Consider the following 13,265-nt stretch of genomic DNA (forward strand, 5'->3'; position numbering starts at 1 on the left):
CTTCTCATATGAAATATTGTAAACAGAAAAAAACACTCAACTGACATCGTTCGAATGGAGTCTTAACATATAAAATAGGTAAACCTTTCTGGGATTCCCCTAGGGTCATATTGTATGCTTATTCGACCGGTGTGGGTAACACGATAAAAAGGCTTCAGTTAAGAAGCTCACATGAAGATAAGACATAAGCTATTGATGCAACAGTACTGTGGAATCCAGAGGGATCTGAAATATGGTTACCCCACGCCCAATCCCCCACGTAAAGATAGAATGAACAACTTCTGAGTTTCGTATTGAACCCGCCGTCTGGTAGATCTAGCAACTCTGTGCTCTGATCCTCTCAAGCATGGAAACCGATGACGTCTGCGAATCTCTGGGGTGCACCCTCACTAGCAGCTACTTTAGCGTGCTGGTCTGCCTCAGTGTTCCACTCTCTTGGAATCCTCCAGAATTGAATCCGCATTCCCCTCTCATCCCACCGTTCCACCTCTCCGAGTAAACACTGCCAAAGATCCTTATTCTTGACTGACTCCCCCCATTATTTTTCCAGTTGTTTCGTATCCATTCTTTTATCCATTTCGTCATACCTTCTACTACATATTCAGAATCAGTAGCGATGACTAGACAGCGACAGCCTTCGCCGGTCCAGTGTCGAAATCGTGTAGCCGCAATGACAGCACGCAACTCAGCCCGATTGCTTGTTTGCGGGTGCTCAACGCCAGTGGGGCCTTGTTTTTCGAGAGGAAAGCTGGCATAGCCACAGACTGGGGGGTTTGACGTAGAATTTCTGAAAACCAAGCAACAACCGGCTCTTGGGTTTGCACCGCCGTTGTCCAAGCATGCGCCGTCCGTGAAGACCAGGAATTGGTTGTTTCCAGCGTTGCGACGAATGAACCGTATTAAAGGTGGAATGGCACGATCAATTCTGCTGAGTGGGAAAAGCGATCTCGGTGTATCACTTGCATTTGGGGGATTGAACTTCGTGGGGAAGATGCGTCCCGTACCAACCCTTGGGGGAAATGAATCGATAGGGCGCCTATCGTGACTAGGAAGTGTCACAGGGCGCTCTGGACGCCAGGCCATGTTTGATAGTTATGATGTCTTGGAATACGGATTATCTGAGAGAAAGACCAATCCTAAACCCTCGATCACCTACATATATGTTAGTTGTAGACGTTGAGATTTCACGGCGGACAAAAATACCAGGGGAGGAGACTGGATAAGGTACAATGGTGAGAGGAAGAAACGATGAAGTTTGAACTCTGCAATAGGGGGTGATCTGATAGATGAATAACGCGAGAGAGTGGACAAGTCAGCAGTGAATATGGATCCTAGTCAAGCAATCACCCGTGGGCATTTAGTTAGTCTAAATAGCCCTGATTGGTCTGTTTGCAATGGTAGCCAAATGAGGTAATTGGAATTATTCTGGAAGGCGCGACCTTCCCACGTGCGAGTATAAAACCCCCTTCTCCCTTCCCCTCCACCTTCAGATCTACTCGAAAAGGTCACAGCATAACAGAAACAAAACAAGCACGGATGCAACGATACAAGCAATCCAATTTCCTTCTTTCATTCTTGATTCAAGACACGCTCTTGAAGCCACCGCCAACTCAATTGACGATCCATATACAGCAATATTCCCAACCTCTCATACCAGTCGAAGGAATCCTCAGCCCTAAATCAAGGATCTAAAAAGCTCCACCCAACAATCCACCCAGTGGCAATCTGTCCTTTAATCCAGAGCTAGCGCTAGCGTTCGGCACTGGGATGGACAAACTAGATGCCTGAGAGGGGAATGCAAGTGGCGTGATTGGCTTCTTCAACATAGTGGGGATGGGTGTGCTGAATGAGCCTGAGGTTTGGCTGGATGAGCCTGCTAGTCCACCGAAGCCATTGAGGCCATTGAAGCCGCCGAGGGGGAGTTAGGCTGCGGCGTTGCTACTCAGAGCTGTCAAGGTTGACAAGGTCAGGAGGATGTTGAAGTGCATTTTTGGTTGCTGATAGTTTTTGAATTGTGGGAAGAATGATGTCAATTGAGGGCTGGTAGTTTTTTTGATGTGAAAGATATGTATGCCGAAGTGTGTAGGATAGGATATAAATATGGACGCGTGGAGAGAGAGAAAGAGAGATAGAGAGCAAGGAGGTCCACGAATTTAAATAGATCACATCGCAGTATGATGGAAGCGGGATATATATGAAGATCATGATTCCTTTCATGAAAATCGTTGAAGATCGCTCTCAGATTTAACACCAGTTCTGAAATATCATGGATTTCCCAGGGAGGCTGTGATAAGCTGTAGCGTGAAAGGATTCTCTTCGATATTGGTTGTGCACGAACAGGCATAAGTTGGAGATCGCTTGCTATATCTCTGGATTGAACATATTGTTTTCGTTTGATCCCCTGAGCTCCTGCATATTCAAGCGCAGGGAATAAGTAGTATGTAGATGTATGTGAAGCAGATCAGGTTCGTTTCAGGATATGACTGTTGCACTTTAGCACTTTGTGTTCACGGTAAGAGGTCAACGCTGTATCCTTGAGGCATTTACGATATTCGGAGTATATGACTATCAAATACTATACGATCATATAATCTACAAGAAATATGGAGTACAGGATATTGTTTTTGATTTGCCCCTAATCGAAAGATAATTTCCCCACTTCCCGATAAGTGCAGGGAATCCCACTTCATACAACTTCTTCTCTCCAAAATATTCCCCCATAAATTATAAAATGGACCCAAAAGTTGGAATTGGCGTCTTTGTTTTCAATGCTATGGGCAAATTCGTCATTGGCAAGCGAAAAGGAAGCCTTGGCGCTGGTACGTGCATGCAATCGTGCATCCAATACACCATAAACCGCCTGCGCATGCAACAGGCAGGCAATGATAATTCATTATAAGCAAAAGCTTACCATTTGTAACTCAAGGCACATGGGGATTACCAGGTGGACACCTCGAGTTCGGTGAATCCTTCGAGACCTGCGCAGCCCGTGAGACATTTGAAGAAACAGGTCTGAAGATGCAGGATGTGAGATTCCTGAATGCCACGAATTCAATCATGAAGGCAGAGAATAAGCATTACGTCACCATTTTTATGGGTGGTGTCTGTGAGGAGGGCATTGATCCTCAGGTAAGTTGATCGACATTTGATGTTTGCTTTTTATATATTTTGCGTTTTTATTTGAACTTTTTTTTTTCGTGCCACCTTTCATTGCATATTCCCATATCGGGCTTCATACCTTGCAGAAACAAAATGATATGCAGCTGACTTACTCTCATAGATCCTTGAGCCGGAGAAGTGTGAGGCGTGGGACTGGATCTCGTGGGATGAGTTGCGGGTGTGTGGCGAGGAGGAGATGAACGCGGGTGTTGGGTTTGAGGGAAGGAGATTGTTTTTGCCTCTTTTGGAATTGTTTAGACAGCGCCCCGATTTTCGGATTTGAAATTTCTAGCAGAAATTAACAATCTACAGGCTCTCGTGTAGAAATTAGAGAGAGAAGAGAACCAGAGAAATAGGGGGAAGCGCGAGAAGAGCGAGAAGTGAGAAGTGGGAACCCACTCCTTGAACATTGCAGCGTAGTAATATTGCCATCCTACCTGACATTGGGTGTTGATTGGTAGTGAATAAAAGATACAGCAAACAGGCGAATCCAGTCATCCACGTATCTAACTGACCAGTTCACTTCCATTTTTGCCAGCGAACTTCGTTCCCTGGGCAAGATCAATAGAGGAACATACGATAAGACTAAATTTTCAGAAAGACTCTGTCTGTACAATGGATCTAATGCTCGGACTTAGTATTAGAGACACGGTATCATATACCCCATAATTCATTCTTTCATTCCTGATCCTCTTCAATGGAGACAACATTGAAGCTTCGCATTGAAGCTTTGTTTCGACGTTTCATCGGCTACAACCTCGAGCTAAGATCCAAATCAAGTCAAGGAGCACGCAAGCCAGGATTCTTATCAGCAACCCGCTTGATCCGCACTCTCCAGACTATACTCGAAAAGTATGATCGAATTGCCTCTTGCAACCATAGTGGCAAGGCCTTGAGCGAGCCAAACACCGAGGCATGCCTAGGCAGGATGGTTTGTCCACTTTTCCGAGTAACAATATGTTCCACCACTGCCTGGGAGACTTCCTTCGGACCCAGGAGTGATTGGCGGAAATCAGCTTCATATTTAGTGAAACCTTCGATCATGGGAGTCCGAACCCAAAGGGGGTGAATCGAACTAGGTATTCTTAGTATGAATTCTGCTTAAAGAAAAGGTTTCTCATTCTAACCTCGTCCGCACATTTGGAGCCTTATACCAATATCTCAGCTCTTGACTAAGGCCTTCGTGGAAAGCAAGAGCGCTAGCCTTAGAACAAGCATAGTCCACCATCTCGCCTATAGTAACAAAGCTAGCAATGCTCGCCACTGTAACGACATGGCCACGATTCATGCGGACCATAAACGGAAGGAATTCCTTCAGGACTAGGAAATGAGAGATGATGTTGACATCGAATGTCTGACGTAGTTCCTTCTCTGGAATTTCGAGAATGGTGTGATGGTTGAAAACAGCAGCATTGTTCACAATAACAGTCGGCTCTCCGTGCAGCTTCCTAATAGAAGCGCCAGTTTCGGAAAGAGACTTGGCCGATGTTATATCTGTTTGATAAAATGTGACGTTTTCTGGAAGCTCAAACGTAGGCTGACTGATATCAAGGATCACAACGCGTACTTCCTTACCAGAAAGCTCTTCCATTATTTGTCTGCCAATAGAGCCGCTGCCACCGGTCAGTAGGACCAACTCATTCTCTGGGATCCATGCCTCGCTGGCCTGGAAATTGTTTAGAACTCGCTCTGAGATCTTGATGTGGAGGTAGTAAAGAACTAGAGAGCTGATCAAAATACTCAGCAAAGATGTGATAACTGGCAAACTCAAGAAGTAAGACATGGTGTCAATGGAGAGTTCGGAGGGTCAAACAAAGTTGGCATAGTTTTCACGTAAACGTCGTTGTTTAAGAAGGAGAAAGAAATAAAAGTCGCCACCAAGTCACGCTCTTCGAGTTCTCTTAGCTGATCTGCTGGTCATCTGAAGGTGCGGGGTTATCTTATCGTTGCCAACAGCTGTAACTTTTGCCGAGAGGGTTGTACTTTTTTGTCCTCGTGTTTGTGCAAAAGCCAGTTACACTGGCTACGTTGTGTATGCGCAACAGGAATATAAGTGACATGCTACGCTATCACCTCTGCCGGAGTGCTACCTCTTTGGTAATGATGGGAATCCTCTTTGGTAATGATCGGAACAAATATGTAGTCAGAAACTGGTATATTCAGCTATATGAGGTCTGAGCCCCGAGGCACGAGTGCAATAAATGTTGGAGCAAGTGGTATTGTAAAATAGGGGGGTCCAATGAAATGGGTTTCAACTCTCTGTATTTCTGTATCGGCTTCCGGGTACAATTTATATAAAGCCTCGATTACATAATATTAATTACAAAATATAAAGGATTAATAAATCCTCCGGTATACCGGGCTTTATACACCGACACACCCCCTCAGCTAGCTCCGTAGGTGCTTACTGGCCCCAATTATCTGCTTCTTAGGCTATAAGATAGCCTATATCGACCATTCGAAGCATCCTGAGAAAGCTCTTATACTTCTACCGAGATAGCAGCTTAGTGAGTCTATCGGTAACTATACTTACTGTTACCACCCAGTGTACTTTGATACGCTGTTCCTTCACTTCTTACCTTAGCCAGTAGCGGTGAATATCTATATATCGAAGCTTCGTTTCAAAGGTAGTGTCCTCGCTGGTGAGTAAGCTAATCGTTCTCTTATTGTTACATTTAATTGTTAAGCTGTAGGAAGGTTTAAAGCCGAGGCTTTTTAACAGTCGATACCACTATTGGAGTTACTTTCCTACTTCTAAAAGGCTAAGTAATTCCGCTTCAGTGGTAGATATTGTTACGGTGGGTTGCTTAGTGGCTTTCTAGTCTACTAGACCACTGTATACTTAGTATATATAGCCTACTTAGTCTTCCGCACGACCCAGTAAAACCCAGACCCAACCCAGACCCAACCCAGTCTGGGTTGGGTTTTGGGTCGAACCCTTCGACCCAGTACTGGGTCTGGGTCGGACTGGGTGACCCAGTACTGGGTCTGGGGCCCCAAACTGGGTTACAAACTAAACAAACATACTAAGGATTCTAAATGTATAACTTATGCATTTATTCGCGGTAATTTTGAGTATTTGCTTTACTTGATTATATCTAATTTTATTTGTAAAAAGGGTAAAAGAGATACGTATAATTGAGGATTCTTTGTCAAGCAAGCTAATGGTATTTAAATAAATCATCTTCCCTGCTTTTACGTTTTCTCCCTGATACTCGTGTCTGTGTACAGGTTGGTGGTAATAATGGCGAGCAAGGACGACTATATTCACTTGTAGGTAAGGGCCTCTCCTCCGGTACATCCTCTGGTCTATCCTCAATTACAACCTCAATTGTATCCCCTGGTTTATCTTCCGGTTTATCCTCCTACTCCTCTGTATCACTAATTGGATCAACCTCAATCTCACTAAGCTTCTCTTCCCTCTCCTCTTTTGCCGCCTTAAGCTTATCCTAGGAGAAGAATTTCTTAAGAAGTGTTGCTTCCTGCTCCTCTATATCAAATTTCGTTGTACAAAGAAATATTATTAATACCTCGACAGTCTTACTCTTTATTCTACCACAACGATAGTAACAAATATCTCGAGCGGTATTAAAGAGGCGTTTAACTCCTGCGCCAGTTGCTGGAAATAAGAGTGTATCTCGCGCAAGGGCAGCAATAGCCGGAAAGCGAGCCTGGTGCTCTTTCCAGAAAGTAAGCGGCCTAACAGAAACAGTATCTATATATATATTAGTATTATTATTGTATATACTCTTTGTATTTACTTACCGCTATCAAGATATTGACTGATTTTATCAGTAATAGCTCGTAGTTGTATATCCCTTCTATTAAGTATCTCCTCTAGCCTTGAGCTTAGATAGGCTATCGTTAGATAGCTTTGTAGATCACAACTGCTTATTCTAACTTATACTTGATATAGAATAAGGGCTTATTCAAAAGCAAGTCGATAGGTATCTCGCTATTTCTGATCCCAATCACTGGAGAGGAAGAATTTGAATTTGTTCACCGGTATAAGTATTGCACTGATTGTATAGATATTCCCTCGAAGATCATCAGCTTAGGAGTAATACTCATTAAGCTTAGACCGACCAGCTTTAAGGGCCTCTAGTATCTGTTTCTTCTATAGGACACGCTTTCGGCGTAGCTGTACCTATAATCGCTTAAGATAATCGAATAGTTTGTTGTAGATCTTGAATATATAGTGGGCAGTGATATCTCGAGTCTTTGATAGCTGTGTTGTATAATCAAAGAAGGGCTCGGTGATACAAAGAAGATAGTCGATCTAACGCCACTCTTACTCGCTGAGTAGTATCTCCTTACAATTATACTCTGTACAGAATAAAGAGAAGATAGCACGTAGCCTCTTTGCCCGGCGAAGCATAAGGAATATAGAATTCCATCGTGTCTTTATATCTTAGATTGGAACGATCTTGATATTAGTTGTCTAAAGATTGTAAAAGGTCTCTCTGCGCTGGGGACTTATATTGACGTAAATCGTAAGATAACGGACTTTGTTCAGTGTGGAGGAGATCTGACTTTGCTTCGTATTTTCTTAGGCTAGCCTTAACTGCTTCTCTGTCTACCTTATCTCGGCTGATTTATTTAATAGAACTACCTTGATCCGAGTAAGAAGCTGATTTAGGCTGAGCTGGATAACGTAGGTAAGATATAGTATTCGGGTGATAATAGTATTATCTGATAAAGCCTATTGGAGAGCAGTAGCTAATATCTTATTGTTTGATATATTATCTGTTATTAACCCGAATACTTTATCTTCAATATTGTACTCCACTAGGGTTTCTATAAGAACACTACTTAGGTAAGAGCCGGTATATATACTATAAAGCGGCTTAAACCCAAGTAGTACCTCACAATATACCCAATCACTGTTAATAAAATAGCCAGTAATAGCTATAAATACCTGCGAGAATAGAGATATCTAGCAGTCAAGCGCAATAGATATCTTTGAGCCAGAAGGCAGCGTACGAAGGATACGCTGCTACCGGTCTTTGACTAGACTACCCAATCGGCGACGGATAGTATCGGTAGATAGGATCACTGGAGGGGATAGGGCGGAACGAGCTTTATTGATAATACGTTTAAATGATAGATACTCGATCAGATAGAATAGGAGCCGGTTAAGAGTAAGAAATTGGAGGAGATCCTCCTCCCAATCTTCTTATAAGAAGGGTATACTTGCTGAAACCTCTCCCTAGAATAATAATAAATTAGTATAGTTACTTAGTTTTATAATATAAAATATACCTCTCTTTGTAGGAAGTTTGTAATCTCTGCTTTCTTCCCCTTTTCCGACCGTAAATAACTAGCCGTTTTCCGATGTTTCTAGATAGTTGATATACTATAATACTGCGCTTTACCTGTACTGTTCGGGCTTAGTGTATAAGGATACTCTAGGATCTTCCTACAGCGCTTATATATAACCTTTGGTGCGCTATTAATACCCTGAGCTACCTAATAGTAGCTATTCTAGATCTCTGTATAGCGGTTCGAATCCTATTTAAGCTTACTTTTCCTCCCGTAGTCAGTCTCTAACCACTAGTCTACAAAATCGTTATATAATATTGTATCGTATAGAATAAACCCTTTCCTACGGTTGGGTCCAACGCGTTTCAATAAAGGGGGGATTAGGAGGGGATTATCTGGTCTTCGGAAGTTTAAGTCGATTGTGTGTTAACTTGCGGATAGTGTGACTTGTCCAGTTGAAATATATAAGAGATCGTCAAGATCACCACTATAGAGCGACGATACAAAGTCGGAAAGTTGGCTTTGAGACATAATATAAGAATGATATATAATATATACAAAGGGATATAAGGGGAGAAATTCTTTAACGTACAAAGGAAGAAATATACTAAAGTTGTAGAAGTGTCTAGGAATATTAATATATCAAATATAGTAAATCATCCTACTCTTGTTGATTGGTCTATTATACTAAAATTATATAGGTCTAAAGAAATACCCCTGAGATAACCCAGTTAAGACCCAGTTATAACCTATTTAACCCAGTAAGAACCCAGTAAGAACCTATTTAACCCGGTAAGAACCCAGTAAACCCAGTAAACCCAGTAAAACCCTAGTCAAACCCTAATTCCCACCCTAGTTCTATTAATCCTTCTCAAAATATTTCTTCCTACCCTCCCTTTAAGTCGTATATACCAAGTAGATTAAGAGGTAGTAAGTAGTTTTAAATATAAAGGTTTACTAGATATCTATCTATAGTTATATAAGCTCTAAAATTAAATAGAAGAAGAGAAATAAATGAATTCAAAAATTATTTTACTCTATAGATAAAAATATATATTATATTGATATATATTGAATATATATATCTACAACTTAGGGTATACTTTGTATTTTAAATAGAATACTATCGTACGCTTGAGAAAACCAGCAGCCAATATATACCACCTTTCTATATGAAATAAAGTATTTAAAGAAGTAATTAATCTTAAACCAGATATATTGCTTTGAAGAACGAGGTAATTTCTTAAAATTTCCTTTCCCTTATTGGTAGAGAGTGTAGCATTTCGATGTAGAAACCATAACAGGGGAAAATAACAGTATATTATTTAAATATTTATACCATAATTTATACAGAAACTGGGTCGAACTGGGGCTATACTGGGTTTTCTGGGGCCCCAGTCACTGGGTCTGGGTTGGGCCTGGGTTATAAGGTTTCGACCCAGACCCAGACTGGGTTGGGTTCTGGGTCGAGACCTTCGACCCAAACTGGGTCGTGCGGAAGTCTAAGCCTACTGAGCTCTTTCGATCTAAGTGATCTCTAGACCTTGCCAACTCCCATGGGACTAGAAAAATTTTGGTCCCATATTGAGATCCGGAAGGCTCCTTAGGGGTATATGATCTGCGTCTTTGGACGCTGTGAGCCACCGGACGGGTCCGGAGCGATCCGCATTATGCCACTTCGGTATACATAGACTTCCGTACATACATGTATATAGTAGCCTAAGTCCCCCAGTCTAATACAGAACCATGCGATCCTTTCTGAATCACAATATCCTGGTCCCATCACTCCCATGGGACTAGCCAAAATTTTGGTCCCATTACCATAGTGGTCCTATAGGAGTCCTATAGGAGTGATAGGACTCCTATATAGTCCCATAGTATACATATTTTTGCTAAGCATTTCCTATTTTGGTTGCACAAAAATGCTAACTCAGCAGATAAAATACTGTTTTTTATAGGTGTATCAATATTCTCACTTTAAGTTTGTAGCAATCTAACTTTTTTATATAGTATACTTAGACTGCGACATCGCCCGTCCATGGGCACCTAGGAGGTGCCCAAGGCCCGTCCACGGTGGGCCTTGGGCTATTTGGATTTTCGAGTGCCCGTCTATAACGCCTAAGGCCCACGGGTATACCCACGGCGGGTATACCTACGATGCCCACTATTGTATAAAGTCACCCAAAATAGACGTATAACTCGCTGACTTTGTATAATAAATAACTGTTATTTATACCTGTTTTGCTAACTCTATATAAAATAGCAGTTTTAATCTACAATATCTATAAATTTTACTGAAATATCTATATATATAAGAAACTAGTATATATATAATATAACTTAGAATAAAATTTTAATCGAAATACATTATATTGTATAGTATTTTTATTAACTTATCAAATTATACTGTAATAGCTTGAAGATATATATTTAAGTCAGTGGTATATACCTAGTATTTTCTATAAGTAAAATACTACTTATAGATTCTACTTTATCTCTTACTCTAGTATATTTCTTTAGACCTCATTAAAAACATTCAGAGGGCCGGAATCTCCCGCCCTCCGCCCGACCCTCGCGGGCGGAGGGCGGATACTTACCTGCCCTCACCCGACCCTCCGCCCTCTGAGGGCCGCTCGAGGGCGGCCCTCATCGGCCCTCGTTTATATAAAAAAAGTTGACCTTTCCTAATTTAGATATATAAAAGTGCTAACTTATCACTTTAAATTACGGTTATTTAACGGTGTTCTGGTTTGAATGTTATATTTACAATCCATTTCTTTATCAGTATTAAGAAACTTTATAAAATTAAGTTGTATTACGATAAATTATAGCAGGTAATAATAATATTATATATTCTTAGTATCTTTAAGTATATTGGTTGTTGTCAATTGTGAAGGTTGTTAATATTAGATAATAGAGTTAGAGAAATATATATTTACAACTTCAGCTAGACCTAGGGTATATACTTCTTATCTGAATACTGATTTTTGAGGGCGGGTTAAGGGCGGGTTAAGGGCGGCCCGTATATTCCGAGGGCGGATTGAGGGCTAGATAAGGGCGGCCCTCAATTAGCCTAGTAAATCTAGCCAATTATAGAGATTATCTTAAGTTAAAGTGGGTCAAATTGTGATATATTTACTATTTACCTAGTGAGCTGAACTTCAGGGTAGTTAATCAATTCTATTTACTAGGATTTATTAATTTTCTTGGTATATCTACCTTCTGATTCCTATCCCGTTGTTAAGATATAATCTATAAGTGATTATTTGGTTAACAATATCTCAAATTTCTTAGTTCTCAGATATCTATTCCTTATCTATCTACGACGGTAATCCTACAAATTCAGTCGACCCTCTTCTCTGCTTTCCGAATAAGCAATTCCTAACCCCTAAGGTTTCCGAAAGCCAGTAGATATTTAATACTACCTCAAATTCTGGGTTTCTTACCCCAATTCCTCTACCTTCAATTCCTTCTTTACTTCAGCGTATTAGCCTAGGTCGATCAATAGCGTTTATTCTATACACCGATATATTAAAAGATAATTTTATTTCCTAGTGGTTAGAGACTGAGTTTAGAAAGACAAAAAAACGACTAAACTGGAATAGTAACCGGACAGCCACTTACTAGGAGCAATTTAATTAAGTGGCTGATACAAAAACTAGTAAACTAGGGGTAATATATCGTCAATACTATAAAGTCCTCGATTATCCAGTAAATAGGCGGTATAGAATAACTGCACTTTATCGACACTTAGCTAGACCGACTTATCGTAAATCTAGTACCTAGAAGGGTAATATTAAGGGACTACTTATAAATACTGTATATATTATACAATTTTTCTATTATTTATTTACTAATAACTCTCTAGATTAATAGGCGCAGAATATACTAAGTAAGTCAACAGTTTTTACGCAAGAGGTATAGGAACAGAAGCTCTTATAACTACTTACCCTCTCCCGTCTCCCCTTTAAGTTTATTGAACACCCAGAATTTCGTGAAGTTATTAACTTTACCCGACTTACCCCGACACAACCACAGATCCCTTCTGCGGTCACAATACAGTCTCGACTACAGCGGTATATCTAGGAACAGCAACAGTCTATTCTTAATAAGCTTCCTCCCAATACAAAGCTTTCGATTGTATTAGATTGCTGGATATCTCCGTTTCGATAGGCCTTTATAGCTATTACTGGCTACTTCCTCGACTAGTATTAGGAGTATCGAGAGGTTCTTCTTAGATTTAAACTATTATCTAGCTTATACTTAGGTATTAACCTAAGTGACGTGGTTTTAAAGCTCCTCTATTAGTATAAGATTGTAGATCGAGTACTTACAGTCACTACTAACAATATATCAAATAATAATACTATAATAGTAAGTATCTAAGAATCACTCTAGTCGCTTAAGCTAAACAATAGTGCTACAATCGTTCGGGTTCCTTATATTGCCTATATTATCCAGCTTAGTCTGAATAATCTTCTTAGGAAGATAAAGGTAATTCCAAAGAATAAGAGTGCGGAGATAGACTGGTCTAACGACTGTATTCGCTCTCTTCGTATAAGGTAACAAAAAAGAGAAATTGTTAATACGCTTAATAAGGTATATCCCTATAACTCTACTTTTTTTATTATACTAATCCTTCTATTCTTATATAGGTCCGAAACCTTACTATCTATATTAACGTAAGTCTACAACGGAGAGAGTTATTCTATAACCTTTAAACTGAGGAGCTAAAGCTTATTCCGATCTAGGATATCCGAACTCGCTGGAATTCGATATTTTTAATACTCCGACGTACTAAACAGCTCTAATTAACCTTTGATTAATTCTGCGCTTAGTATAAC

General features: G+C 40.5%; 3 protein-coding genes across 3 annotated transcripts; 1 reads left to right on the plus strand and 2 right to left on the minus strand.

Annotated features, from left to right (window-relative positions):
• Nucleotides 1-340: 340 nt before the first annotated feature.
• On the minus strand, nucleotides 341-1,083 carry N7479_006299 (uncharacterized protein; the record flags this gene model as incomplete). Its single annotated transcript, XM_057253994.1, has 2 exons — nucleotides 341-525; nucleotides 588-1,083. 2 exons carry the CDS (start codon nucleotides 1,081-1,083, stop codon nucleotides 341-343), a joined length of 681 nt encoding a protein of 226 aa, XP_057107856.1.
• A 1,648-nt stretch (nucleotides 1,084-2,731) lies between these two features.
• Nucleotides 2,732-3,442, plus strand: N7479_006300 (nucleotide triphosphate diphosphatase NUDT15; the record flags this gene model as incomplete). The annotated part of the gene is made up of 3 exons (XM_057253995.1): nucleotides 2,732-2,819; nucleotides 2,927-3,129; nucleotides 3,281-3,442. 3 exons carry the CDS (start codon nucleotides 2,732-2,734, stop codon nucleotides 3,440-3,442), a joined length of 453 nt encoding a protein of 150 aa, XP_057107857.1.
• Nucleotides 3,443-3,939: 497 nt separating this feature from the next.
• Nucleotides 3,940-4,942, minus strand: N7479_006301 (uncharacterized protein; the record flags this gene model as incomplete). The annotated part of the gene is made up of 2 exons (XM_057253996.1): nucleotides 3,940-4,234; nucleotides 4,287-4,942. 2 exons carry the CDS (start codon nucleotides 4,940-4,942, stop codon nucleotides 3,940-3,942), a joined length of 951 nt encoding a protein of 316 aa, XP_057107858.1.
• Between the last annotated feature and the right edge of the window lie 8,323 nt (nucleotides 4,943-13,265).

Source organism: Penicillium vulpinum (genome assembly GCF_028829585.1).
Source record: "Penicillium vulpinum strain IBT 29486 chromosome Unknown utg000003l_segment0_segment0, whole genome shotgun sequence".
Lineage (NCBI taxonomy): Eukaryota > Fungi > Ascomycota > Eurotiomycetes > Eurotiales > Aspergillaceae > Penicillium > Penicillium vulpinum.